Raw genomic sequence first — 21,074 nt, forward strand, 5'->3', positions numbered from 1 at the left:
AGTAGCTAATCTGCTGCCAGTGTCTACATAACATGTCTCTGTCTACTTATTGGCCTCGATAAACAAACAAATTGACACTAAAAATACAGTTCGTAAACCTCAGTTTCGCACTTTAGCACTGACTATTCTTAATAGCCGAGTAGTGGAATGATCCTCGACTAAAAGACGATTTGTGGGCGGAGTTTCAGAATATTAGAATCGAAAGGGGAATACTGTTACTGAAAAGCGGCGGACTGGACAGACGGAGTTTTCTTTCATTTGTCTATTTAATTTAATATTTCGATACTGTGCATCTCGAAACTGAGGGAGTGAACCTTTTTTCATTTATACGTTTGTTGCACAAAGTAATAGGAATAAAAAACAGAAAGTAAATAAATTTTTTCATAAAGCTGCGGCGTGTGTTGCAGAAGGAGAACGGGCAGTCGACGGGCAAGGCGGGCTTCTGGGAGGAGTTCGAGTCGCTGCAGCAGCAGGAGTGCAAGCACCTCTTCTCCCGCAAGGAGGGCCAGAAGCCCGAGAACCGGAACAAGAACCGCTACAAGAACATCTTGCCCTGTGAGTAGCGCCCGTGCGTTCCGGCACCACTTGTTACTCGACTTTTGCAAGAACGTCTTCACTTAGCACGTAATTTCATTCGGAAAACTAACACAAAATGTGTCACCGAGGGTCAGTATATCACGTGCTATTTAGAACAAAATAATGTTAATAATCGACTTCGATGTTCGGTAAATAGCTCTCACATTCTTAGACGTAAATTAATACTAAGACTACATTTGTGTGTCGCTTTCCATTTATTTTTAACAAATTTCTGTTGCATGTTATAAACTGTTTCAATTTCGAGACCTGATTTTACGGGCGAACTGGTACAGCCAGTGCCGTATTAAGAGTTTGACAGCCGCACGTTGAATTACTGTACGAGCCTGTAATGTACTCAATTGTTCGTGTGCAGCTGCTGTTGCACGACATGTGATCTAAAAGTAATAGCAATTTTTCAATTCCGTGGGAATTACATATCCAGTTTTCAAACTTTTTTTTATCTTAATCAAAATATCCACGGGTATGCTGCCGGTCTATAGTGTCCAACGGGCACAATATTTCGGCGATCATACACGTCGCCATCAGGTGAACTGACGGACTGAGCTCCTGTGAACGTACCGGCACGGAGATACGTACGCTATGGCTGCTCAGAGGGAACTGGGTTGGGTCGCGGCGGCGGCCGATTTAAACACCCTCCGCCCGCGGCGCGCTCGCCCCGCCGTCCGCGCCCCGCGCCACGGTCGCGCGGTGCAACAGATTGCGACGGCGTCTGAGATGACGTCGGAGTGATGGCTCTGTCCGCCGTGGTCGTCACAACTATACGTTTGCTCGATTTACTCTCGATTAACCCGATCGCCGGTTCCCGAGCCTTGCTAAGATTATAGCCACAGTCACGGTTTATGGGGTCGTCATCGGTGCGAATTTCGATGGCCTCTCTAACAACGCTGTCCCAGTATCTCGACGTCTGTACCAGAATCCTCGTGCGTTCATACTCCATGGCGTGATTTTCCGACAAACAGTGTTCAGCGACCGCCGACTTGCTCGGATACGTCAGTCGAGTGTGCCTCTGGTGTTCACGGCATCGATCCTCGACGGTACGCATCGTCTGGCCAATATACGACTCGCCACATTGACACGGAATCTGGTACACGCCGGCCTTCCTCAAACCGAGGTCATCTTTGGCGCTCCCCACCAGTGCACGAGTTTTATTCGGAGGACAAAACACAGTTCCGACCCGGTGTTTCTCCAAAATGCGGGCGATTTTCCCCGAGAGTGCGCCTGTATACGGAATAAACGCAGTGCCTGCCACCTCCCTCGTGACTTCAACCATCTCAACAGGTTGTGCTGCAGTGGTTGGGCGGAGAGCACGTGGAATCTGCCACTCTGACTACCCATTTTTTCGAAATACAGTTCTCAGATGTTCCGATTCCTGGGGTAGACTCTCTGCGTCAGAGATAGTGCGCGCCCTATGTACTAGAGTTTTAAGCACCCCATTCCTCTGTGAAGGGCGGTGGCAGCTGTCTGCGTGCAAATACAGATCAGTGTGCGTAGTCTTCCGATACACCCCATGACCTAGGGTGCCGTCAGCCCTTCTCTTGACCAAGACGTCAAGGAAAGGTAATTTACCCTCCGTTTCAGTCTCCATAGTGAATTTGATGTTGGGGTGTATGGAGTTTAGATGTGTGAGGAAGTCAAGGAGTTTATCCGTACCATGTGGCCAGATGACGAACGTGTCGTCCACGTAACGGAAAGAGCGAGTGGGTTTCCATACGGATGACGACAGGGCTTCCTCCTCGAAGTTCTCCATGTACAAATTCGCTACCACCGGTGAGAGTGGGCTACCCATGGCGACTCCCTCCGTTTGTTCGTAGTATTCTCCATTAAAAAGAAAATACGTGGAAGTCAAGACATGCCTAAAAAGTTCAGTGGTCTTCTCGTCAAACTTCTGACTAATCAATTCTAGTGACTCTCGCAGGGGTACCCTCGTAAACAACGAAACGACGTCAAAACTCACCATCTTGTTGGTACACATGTACCTGATGTACGTTTGCATTTTCAGCTGTTTTAAATACTTACTTTATTGTAGGCAGTGGAAAAGGTTATGCATGTTTTTGAATACCCGGCAAACCGTGTCTTTCGAAAAATGCACATCGAAAGATTTGCGTAAAGTTCCGTGTGAAAAATGGAATAAAATGAAGCACTGCATTCGGAATGTCGACTGCGGCTTTCGGCGAATCTCGTACGAGTGTGGCAAGAGTTTACGAGTGGCACGAACATTTGAGAGAGGATCGGGAAGACGTTCGAGACGGGAACCGCCCCGGACGCCCTAGTGCATCAGTTACAGGTGACAGTGTGGAAGAAGTACAAAAAATGGTCCCGGAAAATCGCTGTCGGAGAGGTTAGTGATGTTGCCGGAGTATCCTCCCGACTCGTGCCGAGCAGTTTTTTCGCCTGTTTTGGGCACGAGCAAAGTTTGTTTCAGGATCGTTGAATGAATCGGACATCACTCAGGAATTGTGCAGTGGAGTCTTACGACTGTCCAGAACTTCTGAAGGGGCGATAACTGGTGATGAAACGAGGGCGTATTGGTACGATGTCGAAACTGAGGCCCGGTCGCCCCAGTGCGAACTGCCTGAAGAGCCGAGACTGAAAAAATTTCGACAAGTTCGACCGTGTGTGAAGGTTATTCTCACTGTTTTCTTCTATTACAGTGGGACAGTGCATCACACGTTCCTACCTTACGGTCATACGATCAGTAACGAATACTGCATGCAAGTTGTGTGCCGCTTGCGGGAAGCTATCCAAAGAAAACGACCAGAACTGTGGCAAAACCACTCGTGGGAATTACATTGCACTAATGGTCCCACTCATACCTCAATGCTTCATCATGATTTTTTTTTTTTTTTTTTTGATAGAAAACAAAGCTATTATATTGCGTCAACCACCATATTGGCCAGATATGGCCCCCTGCAAATTCTTTCTATTTCCGAGGCTGAAGGGAACCCTCCAATGGATGTCAATTTCCCACCACTGATTTGGGGAAGGGAAACAAAACCGCCCCCCCCCATGAACCGTGGACCTTGCCGTTGGTGGGGAGGCTTGCGTGCCTCAGCGATACAGATAGCCGTACCGTAGGTGCAACCACAACGGAGGGGTATCTGTTGAGAGTACAGACAAACGTGTGGTTCCTGAAGAGGGGCAGCAGCCTTTTCAGTAGTTGCAGGGGCAACAGTCTGGATGATTGACTGATCTGGCCTTGTAACACTAACCAAAACGGCCTTGCTGTGCTGGTACTGCGAACGGCTGAAAGCAAGGGGAAACTACAGCCGTAATTTTTCCCGAGGGCATGCAGCTTTACTGTATGATTACATGATGATGGCGTCCTCTTGGGTAAAATATTCCCGAGGTAAAATAGTCCCCCATTTGGATCTCCGGGCGGGGACTACTCAAGAGGATGTCGTTATCAGGAGAAAGAAAACTGGCGTTCTACGGATCGGAGCGTGGAATGTCAGATCCCTTAATCGGGCAGGTAGGTTAGAAAATTTAAAAAGGGAAATGGATAGGTTGAAGTTAGATATAGTGTGAATTAGTGAAATTCGGTGGCAGGAGGAACAAGACTTTTGGTCTGGTGATTACAGGGTTATAAATACAAAATCAAATATCGGTAATGCAGGAGTAGGTTTAATAATGAATAAAAAAATAGGAGTGCGGGTTAGCTACTACAAACAGCATAGTGAACGCATTATTGTGGCCAAGATAGACACAAAGCCCATGCCTACTACAGTAGTACAGCTTTATATACCAACTAGCTCTGCAGATGATGAAGAAATAGATGAAATGTATGACGAGATAAAATAAATTATTCAGATAGTGAAGGGAGACGAAAATTTAATAGTCATGGGTGACTGGAATTCGAGTGTAGGAAAAGGGAGAGAAGGAAACATAGTAGGTGAATATGGATTGGGGGTAAGAAATGAAAGAGGAAGCCGTCTGGTAGAATTTTGCACAGAGCACAACTTAATCATAGCTAACACTTGGTTTAAGAATCATGATAGAAGGTTGTATACATGGAAGAACCCTGGAGATACTAAAAGGTATCAGATAGATTATATAATGGTAAGACAGAGATTTAGGAACCAGGTTTTAAATTGTAAGACGTTTCCAGGGGCAGATGTGGACTCTGACCACAATCTATTGGTTATGACCTGTAGATTAAAACTGAAGAAACTGCAAAAAGGTGGGAATTTAAGGAGATGGGACCTGGATGAACTAAAAGAACCAGAGGTTGTACAGAGTTTCAGGGAGAGCATAAGGGAACAATTGACAGGAATGGGGGAAAGAAATACAGTAGAAGAAGAATGGGTAGCTCTGAGGGATGAAGTAGTGAAGGCAGCAGACGATCAAGTAGGTAAAAAGAAGAGGGTTAGTAGAAATCCTTGGGTAACAGAAGAAATATTGAATTTAATTGATGAAAGGAGAAAATATAAAAATGCAGTAAATGAAGCAGGCAAAAAGGAATACAAACGTCTCAAAAATGAGATCGACAGGAAGTGCAAAATGGCTAAGCAGGGATGGCTAGAGGACAAATGTAAGGATGTAGAGGCTTCTCTCACTAGGGGTAAGATAGATACTGCCTACAGGAAAATTAAAGAGACCTTTGGAGATAAGAGAACCACATGTATGAACATCAAGAGCTCAGATGGAAACCCAGTTCTAAGCAAAGAAGGGAAAGCAGAAAGGTGGAAGGAGTATATAGAGGGTCTATACAAGGGCAATGCACTTGAGGACAATATTATGGAAATGGAAGAGGATGTAGATGAAGATGAAATGGGAGATAGGATACTGCGTGAAGAGTTTGACAGAGCACTGAAGCACCTGAGTCGAAACAAGGCCCCGGGAGTAGACAACATTCCATTGGAACTACTGATGGCCTTGGGAGAGCCAGTCCTCACAAAACTCTACCATCTGGTGAGCAAGATGTATGAAACAGGCGAAATACCCTCAGACTTCAAGAAGAATATAATAATTCCAATCCCAAAGAAAGCAGGTGTTGACAGATGTGAAAATTACCGAACAATCAGTTTAATAAGCCACAGCTGCAAAGTACTAACACGAATTCTTTACAGACGAATGGAAAAACTAGTAGAAGCTGACCTCGGTGAAGATCAGTTTGGATTCCGTAGAAATACTGGAACACGTGAGGCAATACTGACCTTACGACTTATCTTAGAAGAAAGATTAAGGAAAGGCAAACCTACGTTTCTAGCATTTGTAGACTTAGAGAAAGCTTTTGACAATGTTGACTGGAATACTCTCTTTCAAATTCTAAAGGTGGCAGGGGTAAAATACAGGGAGCGAAAGGCTATTTACAATTTGTACAGAAACCAGATGGCAGTTATAAGAGTCGAGGGACATGAAAGGGAAGCAGTGGTTGGGAAGGGAGTAAGACAGGGTTGTAGCCTCTCCCCGATGTTATTCAATCTCTATATTGAGCAAGCAGTAAAGGAAACAAAAGAAAAATTTGGAGTAGGTATTAAAATCCATGGAGAAGAAATAAAAACTTTGAGGTTCGCCGATGACATTGTAATTCTGTCAGAGACAGCAAAGGACTTGGAAGAGCAGTTGAACGGAATGGATGGTGTCTTGAAGGGAGGATATAAGATGAACATCAACAAAAGCAAAACGAGGATAATGGAATGTAGTCGAGTTAAGTCGGGAGATGCTGAGGGTATTAGATTAGGAAATGAGACACTTAAAGTAGTAAAGGAGTTTCGCTATTTGGGGAGCAAAATAACTGATGATGGACGAAGTAGAGAGGATATAAAATGTAGACTGGCAATGGCAAGGAAAGCGTTTCTGAAGAAGAGAAATTTGTTAACATCGAGTATAGAGTTAAGTGTCAGGAAGTCATTTCTGAAAGTATTTGTATGGAGTGTAGCCATGTATGGAAGTGAAACATGGACGGTAAATAGTTTGGACAAGAAGAGAATAGAAGCTTTTGAAATGTGGTGCTACAGAAGAATGCTGAAGATTAGATGGGTAGATCACATAACTAATGAGGAAGTATTGAATAGGATTGGGGAGAAGAGAAGTTTGTGGCACAACTTGACCAGAAGAAGGGATCGGTTGGTAGGACATGTTCTGAGGCATCAAGGGATCACCAATTTAGTATTTGAGGGCAGCGTGGAGGGTAAAAATCGTAGGGGGAGACCAAGAGATGAATACACTAAGCAGATTCAGAAGGATGTAGGTTGCAGTAGGTACTGGGAGATGAAGAAGCTTGCACAGGATAGAGTAGCATGGAGAGCTGCATCAAACCAGTCTCAGGACTGAAGACCACAACAACAACAACAAACAAAACCGGATCCCAGAAGGAACTGAACACCATAATGAAAGGCGAATTCCAGAAGTCCTTTCAAGATTAAAAAAAGTGCTGGCACATGTTGTTATATCCGAGCGTGATTACTGTAAAGGGGAGCAAGTTGATGATTCAGAAATAGATTCTGTAGGAAAAATAAAAATTCCCTTTACTTTTTGATCACACCTCGTATATATGAAGACATAACAAACTAGTGTTACAAGTCTATTAGTAAATCATTTATTTTAGCTATCTTACAGTGACCAACATCTACAACTAACTAAATATACAGGGTGGTCCATTGATCGTGACCAGGCCAAATATCTCACGAAATAAGCGTCAAACGAAAAAACTACAAAGAACGAAACTTGTCTAGCTTCAAGGGGGAAACCAGATAGCGCTATGGTTGGCCCACTAGATGGGGCTGCCATAGGTCAGACGGATATTAACAGCGTTTTTTTAAAATAGCAACCCCCATTTTTTATTACATATTCGTCTAGTACGTAAAGAAATTTGAATGTTTCAGTTGGACCACTTTCTTCGCTTTGGGATGGACGGTGCAGTAATAGTCACTAACATATGGCTCACAATTTTAGACGAACAATTGGTAAGAAGTAGGTTTTTTAAATTAAAATACAGAACGTAGGTATGTTTGAACATTTTATTTCCGTTGTTCCAGTGTTCCAGCGTGGTTACTTGTAAATACCACATTAATGCAATAAATGTTCAAAATGATGTCCGTCAACCTCAATGCACTTGGCAATACGTGTAACGACATTCCTCTCAACAGCGAGTAGTTCGCCCTCCGTAATGTTCGCACATGCATTGACAATGCGCTGACGCATGTTGTCAGGCGTTACCAGTGGATCATGATAGCAAATATCCTTCAACTTTCCCCACAGAAAGAAATCCGGGGACGTCACATCCGGTGAACGTGCGGGCCACGGTATGGTGCTTCGATGACCAATCCACCTGTCACGAAATATGCTATTCAATACCGCTTCAACCGCATGTGAGCTATGTGCCGGACATCCATCATGTTGGAAGTACATCGCCATTCTGTCATGCAGTGAAACGTCTTGTAGTAACATCGGTAGAACATTACGTAGGAAATCTGCATATATAGCACGATTTAGATTGCCATCGATAAAATGGGGGGCCAATTATCCTTCCTCCCATAATGCCGCAACATAAATTAACCCGCCGAGGTCGCTGGTGTTCCACTTGTCGCAGCCGTCGTGGATTTTCCGTTGACCAATAGTGCGTATTACGCCGGTTTACGTTACCGCTGTTGGTCAATGAAGCTTCATCGCTAAATAGAATGAGTGCAAAAAAATCTGACATTCTGCCGTAATTTCTCTTGTACCCAGTGGCAGAACTGTACATGACGTTCAAAGTCATCACCATGCAATTGCTGGTGCATAGAAATATGGTACGGGTGCAATCGATGCTGATGTAGCATTCTCAACACCGACGTTTTCGAGATTCCCGATTATCGCGCAATTTGTCTGCTACTGGTGTGCAGATTAGCCGCGACAGCAGCTAAAACACCTACTTGGGCATCATCATTTGTTGCAGGCCGTGGTTGACGTTTCACACGTGGCTGAACACTTCCTGTTTCCTTAAATAACGTAACTATCCGGCAAACGGTCCGGACACTTGGATGGTGTCGTCCAGGATACCGAGCAGCATGCATAGCACACGCCCGTTGGGCATTTTGATCACAATAGCCATACATCAACACGATATCGACCTTTTCCGCAATTGGTAAACAGTCCATTTTAACACGGGTAATGTATCACGAAGCAAATACCATCCACACTGGCGGAATGTTATGTGAAAACACATACTTATACGTTTGTGACTATTACAGCGCCATCTATCAGAAAGCGAAAAAAGTGGTCCAATTAAAACATTCATATTTATTTACGTGCTACATGGATATGTAATAAAAAATGGGGTTTCCTATTTAGAAAAACGCAGTTCATATACGTTTGAGGTATGGCAGCGCCATCTAGCGGGCCAACTCTAGCGCCATCTGGTTTCCCCCCTTCAAGCTAGACGAGTTTCGTTCTTTGTACTTTTTACATTTGATGCGTATTTCGCGAGATATTTGGCCCGGTCACTATCAATGGACCACCCAGTATACATTAATAAGAGGCAAAATGTTCTTATATCTTGTGTTATGAATCTCATTCTAGCCTTAACCAATTTATTATAATATCTTCCATGTGATAAAGCGACAAGGCGTAAACTGAAATGATGCAATGTATTCCACAACTGTTGTAACACAGAGTATGGGCTTCCTGAGGTTCATGTTACCACATAACAGACAATATTGTAAAATTATTTCAGTTTCAGTATAGTGGTAACACCACCTTTACCTTACATGACATTAATACTTGTTCCATAGATCATGAATAGTCACAAAGAACTGATGGAGGGTTCAGTTAGTGTAAATAAAGTAGTGTAATGAGTGTCTTTCTCCTCCCGGCAGTTGACCACACGCGGGTGAAGCTGAGGGACGTCGATCCGAGTGTCCCCGGATCTGAGTACATCAACGCCAACTACATTCGGGTAAGATGGCAGCCACCTGTTGTGGAGCTCCCATCAGGATTTTGTGGGAGGAATATGAAGACACACAAACCACACAGAGCTTCCTTCTGTTGGCTGCTCCACCAATCTTCCTTAATTTTCAATTCTCTGTATTTGCATCTTTTTCCCAAAATGTTTCTTATGATGTATCCTTTATCTTCCTCATTATTTATTCATTCTCCTTCCTCTCTCTCTCTCTCTCTCTCTCTCTCTCTCTCTCTCTCTCTCACACGCACACACTTCCTCGCCTCACCCTCTTACTCTTGTTTATTTCTGTTCTCTCCCTGCCTCATTACTTCTTTCATTTCGCTTTTCTCTGTCACACTCCTTTCCCGCTTCTATGCCTCCACTGACTTTCCTTTCTGTCTTATGCTATTCTCTCGTTGCTACCACACTTCACTACACACTTTTGTTCTCGTCAGTCTATTGAGTCATATGATGGTACCTTTCACCTCTTCTTTTCGTATGTAAATCTGTTTGTTTCAGCATTGCACTGAATCCACAGGCTTACCATATGCGATATGGATCCACATGCAAAAATAAAAATCCAGGCTCCTTAGAATAAAATATATAACGTGGCAGTAACTAAGTGATTGTAATTACTCTGAATGAAATAGAAATTTAGTGCAATGTGTTGTATAATTGCATGTAACATAAGCAAAGGGATTATTGATCACTATTTTCAAAGTATTAAACAAAATTATTGGTATTGGTGTATGTTATTAAAATTAAATACATTATAGTGATTGAGGCTCAGTATCAATAGTATCAATAAGCATAGGCATCTGTTGCTCAATGTACTTATAAAAACTCATTGTACTCACTTTGATCTCCAGTGAAACTAACAGTGCGGTGTGCTTTCTTCGATGCAAAACTGTCGACTGTTTCACTGACGTCAGCCGATCTAGCGCTTTCACTTTCGATACTGAGGAGGCCGAGTTCACAAAGTCTGTCTGTGTCACAGAATTCCGCAGGTAGTTGTGTATTAGGTTTGAGCTTTGAAAATGAGCCTTGCTTAGAGCAGTTAGACAAGTAAAATACTGTGCATAAACTTGGAATGCTAGAAGATAATATTGAATTCTCTATTATTAATAATTTTGCTAAGTCAACTATAGATGTTAATGAGGTTTTTTTTTAACCTGGTCTGGGAATTCATTGGGTTAATCCTCCTCATACTAATTTTAAAGAATTACTACTGCATTGTGAATCTCCTCATCAGAAGCAGAATTTAGAAATTCCAGGAAAATAATTTTTAAGGAATGCTTTACATTATGCGTACACTCAAATGTGCTTTTTAACTGGGATACAATAATGTTCAAATTGCCATTAAGAGCTGTGGCTGATCCACTAGCCATTTGTCCTGACACAAGTCACCAAAATTCTTTTTGCTTATCAAATTCTTTTACTTTCAAACTGCGGTGAAATGCCACGGCCTGTCCGGGTTCGAGTCCTCGCCACAGCACAAATTGCAATTCGTTACTCGAGCTTCTATCCTTATTGAAGGTAAAGTCGAGACTCGTACATCTCCGGGAAAATGTAATTCCGTCAGATGAATTGGTCACCTACACCTGAGATACGGGCAGGATTTCCCCATTAAGTACAAAACTGGAGTGCTATTCCAGTGTCAGAGAGTTTCGGCAGTACTGACGATATGAGGGGGGGGGGGGGGATGGGCTGAAGGCGTGAAGTGAAGTTTGTGTGAGGGAGAGCACCAGACTGGGACAGTCCGTGCGGGTGTGGTAGCCACATTGTTACGGATTTTCTGCTATTTCAGAATAAACGAGCTACTGTTAGCATGTATAATTGCTTCCCGAAATACTTAAAGGACCTCTCTTTCCTGTCGTGACTGTACGGTACGTCCGTCCGGTCAAAAAGTGTGCACGTGTGGGTGTGCAGACGTCATTTACTCGGTCGGAGAGTTCCAGTCGCTGCAGCCCAGCGAACCTGTTGCAGCCGGACGACGAGGCGGGCGACTCGGGGTGCGGGCGGTGCTACATCGCTACGCAGGGCTGCCTGCCGGCCACGACGGGCGACTTCTGGGAGATGGTCTGGCAGGAGAACACGCGCGTCATCGTCATGACGACCAAGGAGGTGGAGCGCGGCAAGGTGCGCACCGCCCGGCCACTCGCTGTGGCGACTCGAGTCCAGAGAACTGACCCGTACAAAATATTGCCGATTTAAATAATAAATTGTGTGTGAGCCCGTCCATCCCTCACCGATTCCTCTCTCCCTTTCCCTCTTCCCCCTCTGTGTGCGTTTGTTTTATCATTCGTGTGACTGGTTTGATGTGGCCCGCCACAAATTCCTCTACTGTGCCGACCTCTTCGTCTCAGAGTAGCACCTGGAACCTACGTCCTCAGTTTGTTTGCTGTGTGTATTCCAATCTCTCTCTTCCCCTACAGTTATTATCCTCTACAGCTCCCAGACACCCTGACGCGTGTCCTATCGTCTTGTCCCTTCTCCTTCTCGGTTCCTTCCACACGTTCCTCTCCTTCTCAGGTCAGCGGAGAACCTCTCGTCTGTTTAATTTCGAAAATCCTTCTATAGCATCACACCTGACACGCTTAAATTCTCTTCTTTTGTGGTTTTCCCTCAATCCGTCATTCACTTCCTCACAGTGCTCTGCTCTACACGCACTGTCTCAGAAATTTCTTTCTCGAATTAAGGCTGACATTTGATACCAGTTTCTTTTGTCGAGGAACACAATCTTTGCCTGTGCTGTCCTGCTTTTTAAGTACCCTTTGCTTGGTACATCGTGTTATTTTTATTCCGAAGTACGAGAATAACTTCACTTCATCTTTTTTGTGATCCCCAATTTTGACGTTATGTTTTTCACCATCCCATTTCTGGCGCACCTCATTAACATCTTCTTCCTATTGTTTACCCTCAGCCCATAGTGTGTAGATATGAGACTGTTCATTTTATTTATTATGTGTCGACATAATAGTATTATTAGATCGGTGCGTAAGTTCGTAGTGTTTTTGTTTCGCATGTCGGCATTCCAGTTGCTGCAGATTTGCTTGTCGATTGTTGTTTTTTTACTTGTAGGTCACAGGTGCTGATTGCGTTTACATATTGTCATTAACATTATGTCATTTGGAGATACTCAGTGGAGCTGTGGATTCTAGAAAATGGAGTGCCAAGTCCACAAATTGAACTGTTTTTGACATACTGTTTTGTTAGAGTTCATTAGAGGGGTAACAGCAGCGGAGGCAGCCAGAAACGTACGCACCGTGTGGGGGGGATGACGCCATCGGACAGAGCACGGCAAGAAAATGGTTTTCCGGTTTTAAAGACGACCACTTTGACGTTGGTGACTCTCTGCACCGAGGAATACCTTCGGGGTTTGACGAGAGAGAAATGTGATGAACTGTGATCGTTCCACCACCGTGCGACATTTGCACGCAGTGGCAGAGTGTCGAAAATTGAGGAGTGTGTGGGTACCACGTGTTCTTAAGCTAAAGTCACAAAAATTAGCTAGTCATTGTGTGTGTGTCTGCTTGCTCATCATTAATTGGCTTGTGAACAACACCAATCATTCCTGTCCTGTATCGTTTATGGTGACGAGAAATGGTGTCCTTGTGCTAATGTGCGGTTGAGGCCAAACGAAGCAGCAACTCCACGTACAGAGACCTGTGCACAGCCACAGGCAGTAGTGTTGTACATCTGGTGGAACAGCGACGGTGTGGTGTACTACGAATTGCTTCCCTGAGGTGTAACTGTCACTGCCTACTTTTGCTGTTGACGACCGAGACGTCTCGCAGATGCAGTCTGAGAACGACGACCGAGGAGACTGCGTGACGTGATGCTACTCCACGGGTAACGCCTACTCGCGTTCTGCCGGGGTGACAGAAAATGCTACGCGGGTCGGTAAGTCATTTCGCACTCGCCTTATTCGTCTCACCTCGCACCCTCAGACTTCCACCTTTACCGTCGTCTAGGAGACGAGCTTCGAAGATCGTCCTTCCCGAAGGAAAACGTGCTCCGAACGTGGCTCGACGGGTTCTTCACGTCGAACACCCGCGATTTATAGTTGTGGAATGCGAAGTGTCGGCCGACTGTTTTAGGTAGTGCAGGAAAATATACAGGGTGTCCGTAAAGCTTTTTACAACTTCAATCTTGTATTACAATGACAGTTGTTGAAATATTTTAACGACATTTCTTTTATTGTGACCAGTGTTTATAAAAGTTTTTTTGATAGTGTTTAATAGACCTCTGTATGGGCGCCTTCAGTCGCACGAAGAACATCGAGACGGTACTAGATTTCTCGCCGTTTTCGTTGTAGCGTAGCGTCGTCATTGGTCGCAGTGGCATTACGAATCCTTTGCTTCGAATCGGCAATGTCCCGTATCTGTGTTCGATACACGATATCTTTTACACGCCCCCATAAAAAAAGTCCGAGGAAGTGATATCTGGCGACCGTGGTGGCCGAGGAATATGCCCGTGCCTCCCGATCTGTGTGTCCGGAAATGTTTCGTCGAGGAGCTGACGGACGCGCAGCCTCCGATGTGGCGGTGCACCACCTTGCTGGAAAGTGGTAGTCGGTTGTGAGTCAGTCACTTGTGGTGCCACATATTCGGTCAGAAGGTCGAGATGAACGTATGCAGTAATTGTTGACTCGTTGAAGAAAAATGGACCAGTTATTCGGTTGCACACGATTCCACACCACACATTCACTTTCGGACTCTCACGGTGAAGCTCCCTAGTCACACGGGGGTGTTTACATCCCCAGATTCTCACACTGTGTCTGTTCAATGCCCCACAAATGTGAAAAGTTGCCTCATCACCGAAACAAACTCGCTCGAGGAACGCTTCGTCCTCCGACGTGCGTCCCGGTGTGTCGAGTGCAAACTCTGTCCGTTTTGGCTCGTGATTTGGCTCGAGTGTCTGTAACAGTTACACTTTGTAAGTGTACGACCGTAAGTTCTTGTGGGGGACCTTATGCACAGTTGAGCGTGGTAGTTGGAACTGTCTGGCAGCAGTGCGGACGGACTACGTAGGTGAACGAGTGAAGCCGTTTAAAACGCGATCGATGTTTTCCTCGGACGTTCTCGGTCGCCCGCTCCTCCCTTTATCCGACACTGTCGCTGTCTCCGTAAAATTTTAGTGCCGTGCACAGATAGGAGTGCACGATGTTGGATCTCTTCCGTACTTCGTTCTGAAGTTTTGTCGAGTTTGAACATCCGATTTTGTCTCGATAAACCAGGAGACGGATTGTGCCTTCTCTTGAGGAGTTCCCATTTTATAGAGGTTCAGTTCCTTCCATCGACACAGTATGTATAAAACTTTAGTTTATACAAAAACTTTAGTAAACAGTGATTACAGTAAGAGAAATTTTGTTAAAATATTTCGACAACTGCCATTGTAATAAAATTTTGAAGTTGTAAAGGGACTTGATGGACACACTGTGTTATTGATGTGTGAGGTCTCTGTTATGTGTATCTGTTGTGTTTATTAAACTTACGGAAAGACACTACGAACTTATGTACTGACCTAATACTTTTTGAATGGGGCGAGAAGAGTAACATTCAAATTATTGTCGTGCCGTATGTTACTCGTATACGGAGGATTTCACTGCACGTGCACGTGCCCACAGAACAAGTGCGTCCGCTACTGGCCGGAGGAGGGGCAGAGCAAGGACTTCGGGCGCGTGCGCGTCCGCAACCTGTCGGAGTCGTCGACGGCCGACTACACGCTGCGCGAGTTCGCCGTGTCGCGCCTGCCCCCGCAGCCCCAGCCGGCACTCCCGCAGGCTCCGGACGGCGGCGGGGGCGGCGACGGCAGCGACTCCGGCTCGTCCGGCGGGGGCGGGGGCGGCGGTCAGCGCGTGCAGCAGAATCAGCACGCGGCGGCAGTCGGCGACGAGCGTAAAGTGTACCACTACCACTTCCAGGTACGTGCTTGTGTGTGTCTGGTGTCTAATGTAAATGTACTGTCCCATCATCTAATTAGTGAATTTTAAATATTGTGAAAAATTTAATTTGGAGCCATATTTTTCTTCTCTCTCTCTCTCTCTCTCTCTCTCTCTCTCTCTCTCTCTCTCTCTCTCTCTCTCTCTCACTCACTCTTCTTCTTCTTCATTAGTGTGGGGTGGGGGGAGAATGTGCATGTTGAATACACAAGCCCATTATCCTTAACTCAAAGGAATTAAATGACTCACAATTTCACAAATCTATGACTTATTCATTCAGAGTGCTGCCAAATATTTTCCCTTTTTCATAGAAGTAGTCTCATGGAAAAAAACACAAGTGGCATAAAAATTAAGCAAACTAAAAATAAAGCCTGTGGAGACACAAAATGCTCTGCTGCGATTTGCACAATTGAGGTGAGAAGAGGATGGCCTCCGATGTTAGCAGATGACGTTACTGTCTTCCTCACCCCGTCCCGAAACTTTCTCCCTCAGAAACCTCAGAGTTGATGTCTCTTTTCCTTTTACTGACCGCTTCGTGAGTGCTCGTAATCTTTCTCCGTCACCGATCGCCTACGCAGGTGATGACGATTCTGTGAGCATGGTAGGAACGGAAAATTAAACCGATCGTTTCCAAAACGATAATCGATTAGGAGCAGAAGTGTACGAGCTACTTCTACGAATAACTTACTCCAACTTCTTCTTGCATAAATTGTGAAGGATTATTATAAAGTTGTGCAAACCACGTACAACAAAGACCACAAAAAGCACCACAAAATTTTTGAGTAATCCGTACAAGGTGGCGATTCTTATGGAAAACGTGGAATTCTCGGGAAATTACGTTATACCTGAAAAAATCTGGGGAATCTCATAAGGTCTCAGGGGATTCTGTGTTTTCAAGCAAGCATTGGAATTTAATTTCATTGAGTTATATAATTCACAAATTTTGAGCTGAATCCAAATCTAGCCTTAATTGTTTTGTATCACCCATAGTTTTCAAGCAATATGCTTTTTATTATATAGTATAAAAATCCTACGCTATACGATAAATGGAGAAATTAATGAAGCGCTTTGTTACAACTTAAGTGTGCTTTGTATTTACAATAAGCTACTGAAAACAATGATATGTGTTAATAGAGATTTCATTTGTCAGCTGGAATTGATTTGTATACGCTTTCTCTTCATTCTTCGAAGCTCCTTGTGTAGCTGTTTCTACAATGAGTCGCTCGCTGACTTTCTCAGTGAAGTGAGCAACAGTAGTGCCCCATCGTGTTGGTGTTCCAGCAGGCTTGGTACTGTTTCTCCCTCACTTTAATGTCCTGGTGAAAACACTCTCCCTGCTCCTCACTAACATCTCCCACATTGCCCGAGAAGTAATCGAGGTGGCTGTTCAGAAAGTGAACTTTCAGGCTCATTAAACATCGTAAAGTTTTAAAGTTCTTTAACGTTGTAGCTATAATAGAAACATATTCCTGGTCTTTTTCGTGTCTTAAGAACTTTGTAACAACTTGCTTGAATAATATCCGTGCTTGTTTCACATTTAAGGTCACTGTGGATACAAAATTAACATCAAACATCAATTTTGTAATGTCAGGTCCGACAAAGATGCCTTCTTTTCGTTTAGCTTCTGAAAGGTGTGGAAACTTTTGGCAGATATACTTAAATCTTGGTCCATCTTTAGGCAAAGCCTTTCCAGACTGTTTCATTAGGACTGACTTTATATGTAGAGGTGGTAGGAGTACAGTTATTGGATCTACGAGGCTTTTGCGTAGAATGTTGTTCTCGGCAGGTTTTAAAGACTCCCTCACAGGCCAGTTCTTGCTGCACCAGTGTTCATCCCTATCCCTACTGTCCCATTCACACCAGAAACGTGGAAATTTGGTGAAGCCACTTTGGTGACCGAGGAGAATGCACGATACTTTTAGATCGCCAAGTATCATCCGATCGTGAGCAGAACAGCCTCTTTTTATTTAGCAATACTTCTAGGTTTTCATAGCTTTCTTTCATATGTACAGAATGTCCAACAGGTATAGATGCATACATGTTACCATTGTGTAATAAAACAGCCCTTAAACTAGTTTTGGATGAATCAATACACAGCTTCCAGCCATCCTTTTGGTATTCAATACGAAACTCTTTCATCAGACCTGGAATGTCTGAGCAGTACACTAAATCACCTTCTTGTTGAAAGAACTTGGACAATTGCTGCTCTCTCTCTCTCTCTCTCTCTCTCTCTCTCTCTCTCTCTTTCTTTACATATATATGCTGGTTCCAACTGCCAGGAAGTTCTTTTCTTTTAATCTAGAGCCAAGCGATTCAGCTTTTTCTTTCGTTAAGCCTAGATCCCTAACCAGATTGTTAAGCTTGGTCTGAGTAAACAATTTGGGCTCTAGACTTTCTGTATTACAATGGAATTCATCATCATCTGGTTCATCTAAATCGCATTGTACATCAGAGAATGCTTCTGTTGAAGTAGAATTGAAATAATCTGTTGGTTCAGGGACCGGCAAATCTACATCGTGGCAAATCTACTCTGTGCACTACCGGTCGGACGGTGGGCGGAAGGTTAGGGTAGCTTATTACCTTCTTGTATTTTGAATTATGACTAGTAATATCGACACTGCAAAAGTAGCAATCAGCGGAATGATTTCTTGGGTCCCTCGATACCATGGAAACAGCAAATCTAAAGGCACTTTTCTCCTGTTTGGACCATTTTCTCAGATGTCCAACACACACATAACATACTTAAGCGGTGCCCAAGATTTATCTCGATCTCCAAGTTTAGATCCAAAGTGTGATAGATAAACCTTTTTCACAAAGTCTGTAATGTTTCTTTGGTGTTTTATAAGCATAAATTCACCACAAATATAACAAATATACTGTCAGCAGAGTTTTTACGACGACGATTAGACATTGTACTGAGCGCATGTACAGGAAACGGGAAAGTGAGGTTAGGTTGACAGGAAACAAAACACCATCCGTCAACACAAAAATAGAATCGACCCTTTTTTTTTTTTTTGCCAGCAAATGTTTTTCAGCAGTTTCGTTACACCTTCATTTTAAATTGTTTTAACTATATAAAAGCTGCTAAATTCTTTAAAAAAATGGCTTAATTTAATAAATTTGATTGTAAATGTGAAGAAATGGTGTGCGATGAAGTTTTTTTAAGTATCATATTTGGATTTTTCAGTACTACTTTTCATTATGGTCTATGTATTGTTCTTCAGCTGTAGACAGTTTTGCGAGTGTATTTATGTTTTCCATTTTTGCTGCATATCTGATGATGGTCATTAAAGACTGAAACCGGTAATCTGCTAACAAAACATTTGTGACCATAGACGTAAATTAAAGGAAACTTATTACGTATACAGGTCACTGCCCCCCCCCCCCTCCCCCTTCCCCAGCAATGTCACAACTTGTGAAAAATTTTGAAGTTAGGGAAAAAAAACTGATATTTTTGTAGTCACTTTTAGCAGTACAAAATTAGATGGTACCCAAGAAAAATTTGTATCACGACTGTGTTCATGGTGCCATTTGAAATACATTGTGGAATATTGCCGGCTGGCTTTTGTCTCGTGATCTTCAGCCAGTGTAGATTTACCAGGTATTATGAATTTTTATATATATATATATATATATATATATATATATATTTTTTTTTTTTTTTTGCCAGTCTAAGTGGTTGGCTGTCAGAGGTTCACAATCCGTTGCTCTTGCGAACTGGAGTCGAGCTCACGGCTGGAGACTATACGTACCGTCACACCGATGTCGGAGGGCTTTTGCCCGGTCTTTGCCACTGTGGTACTCCCTTGCTATACACAGTGGTGATTCACTGCAGGACAAGAATCTGGGATCTGTTCACCTTAAGGCTTACTTTTTTCGTGTGAAAAATTATTGTTACGTTTCCGGATTTCTGCGGCTTCCCGAACGAATCGGCACGACAGATCCCACAGGGAGAACCCGGATGTCGGTGGATTTTATTCTGTGGCGAGTGTCTCGCTACACGTGCAGCGCCGAGGTGGATTTCTCCACCTGTCCCGGCCTGCAGTACCGTTTGCGATCGTCGATACTCTTTCAGTGGATTGTCCGTCGATTGCAACGTAGATTTTTCCACAGGATGTGGCGTCACTCGGGCCTTCGTGGGCTGGGCGAGGAGATCATTTGCATGCTGCTGTATTCCCGACATTTTGACGAGCACGTAAACAAACACTAGAAACTCCCGTCACGTGTGGGTGTTATCCTGCCCGAATGTCGGTCCGGGACGGCTCGGGACGGAGGGCGACAGAATGGGGCGTACTGCCGTGCCGTGAGGGTGCCACGGATGAGAACCGGAGTGGTCCTGCTGCGAAAAGGAACGGCACCGCAGACCGTCGGCCCCCGGATGTCGGGCAGGAGTCAGGGTGGCACCCCAGCGCCGTCCGGGGCGTCTCCGGACACGTCTTCACTGGTCACTGGAGCTCACTTAGAAGTGGAGATAAGTCTGCTCCAGCTAGTGAGGTTCCGGGCCAAACGTGCCGGGAGGCTCGCCGGTGTACGGAGGTCAGTGTCAGTCAGCGTAAGAGGCACAGCGAGCGCGGCCCCCTCCCGTGAGTCACCTATTAACGATCCTTGCACCCACTCGATCGCCAGTTGCACGTCGCGTCAGTGGTAGTGGTGAATCCGGGGCTCTGAGTGCCTCTCTGACAATTGCCCAGTCCTCACATTTTGTCGCCTCCCTAGGTCAACCGCTTCGTTCTCGACTCTGTGTTTGGGAACGGTTCACCCGTTGCTGCAAAAGTCGTCAGATAGTGGCACCGCTCCTATTCCGACGAGCAGTTTGTCGATTATTGCAGCCGGCTACTTTTGACGGTAACTGTTCGTCCTCTCACAAATGCTTACCTCTGTGTATATTGTTCGCACACCTCTCTGCTAGGTGTAGTCACTGTCCAGCTGAGTACGCAGAGTGAAATTCACAAACACTTCATCCTGTGGTACCGACACGTCCTCCGTTTACCGTCACTATTAACTGCACGATGAAATTGTGGTGCAGCGTCACGTACTTATCTGTCAGCTGCCAAAGTCTACAGTTTTGCATTTTCCATCAATACCTGGACGAATATCGGTCTCCAACCAATTTGCACAGCTCCTTCTCTGCGCGTCAGTTTTTGTTAGAGCGTATACGTCCAGTTCGATTGGCCACCTCGGGGATGTGAGGCGGAAAGGCGGCATCTGACATTTCTCCTTTGGGGACGCACTAGAAATTTGTAAAAGTAATGACAGTTTTGACGAGGGAGGGGAAAGCGTCGAGGTAAACGGATCCCCGATCCCGTGCTCTGTCAAGTAATTGTCGCAGGTAGCGAGGGGAGGATAGCGGTGGTAACGACCGGGAAAGGCTATCTGGTGTCGGCACGACAGGTACGTACGGCCTCCGGTCCCGAGCTCGTCCCCGGTCTGCCACCGGCGTTGTCGAGTGAACTTTCGACCGGCCAGCCAGTTGGGCCGAGGAAATCGTTTAACAAATTTTGGCCAAAGATCCCGAGACAAAAACCGGCAGTGTTGACGGGCGACTGCAAAAGGTAGACAATTTCTCGCACTGCAGGATACGTCGATCCGTCGTGTAAAGAGTGAGTCGACTGTATCTAGATTTTTGAGCAAAGTGGTGCATTGCAGGGTACAATTTTGTTTGTAACCGGCGTG

At 44.7% G+C, this 21,074-nt stretch overlaps 1 protein-coding gene across 1 annotated transcript in view; it reads left to right on the plus strand.

The window, feature by feature from the left end:
- LOC124553601 (tyrosine-protein phosphatase non-receptor type 11-like) overlaps nucleotides 1-21,074 on the plus strand; it is a 255,423-nt gene that overhangs the window by 209,449 nt on the left and 24,900 nt on the right. The window contains exons 7-10 of the mRNA XM_047127457.1: nucleotides 408-555; nucleotides 9,393-9,472; nucleotides 11,444-11,596; nucleotides 15,087-15,383. Of these exons, the coding sequence (XP_046983413.1) occupies nucleotides 408-555; nucleotides 9,393-9,472; nucleotides 11,444-11,596; nucleotides 15,087-15,383 (678 nt within the window). The remainder of the gene's footprint in view (nucleotides 1-407; nucleotides 556-9,392; nucleotides 9,473-11,443; nucleotides 11,597-15,086; nucleotides 15,384-21,074) is intronic.

Source organism: Schistocerca americana, chromosome 11 (assembly GCF_021461395.2).
Source record: "Schistocerca americana isolate TAMUIC-IGC-003095 chromosome 11, iqSchAmer2.1, whole genome shotgun sequence".
NCBI classification, from domain to species: domain Eukaryota; kingdom Metazoa; phylum Arthropoda; class Insecta; order Orthoptera; family Acrididae; genus Schistocerca; species Schistocerca americana.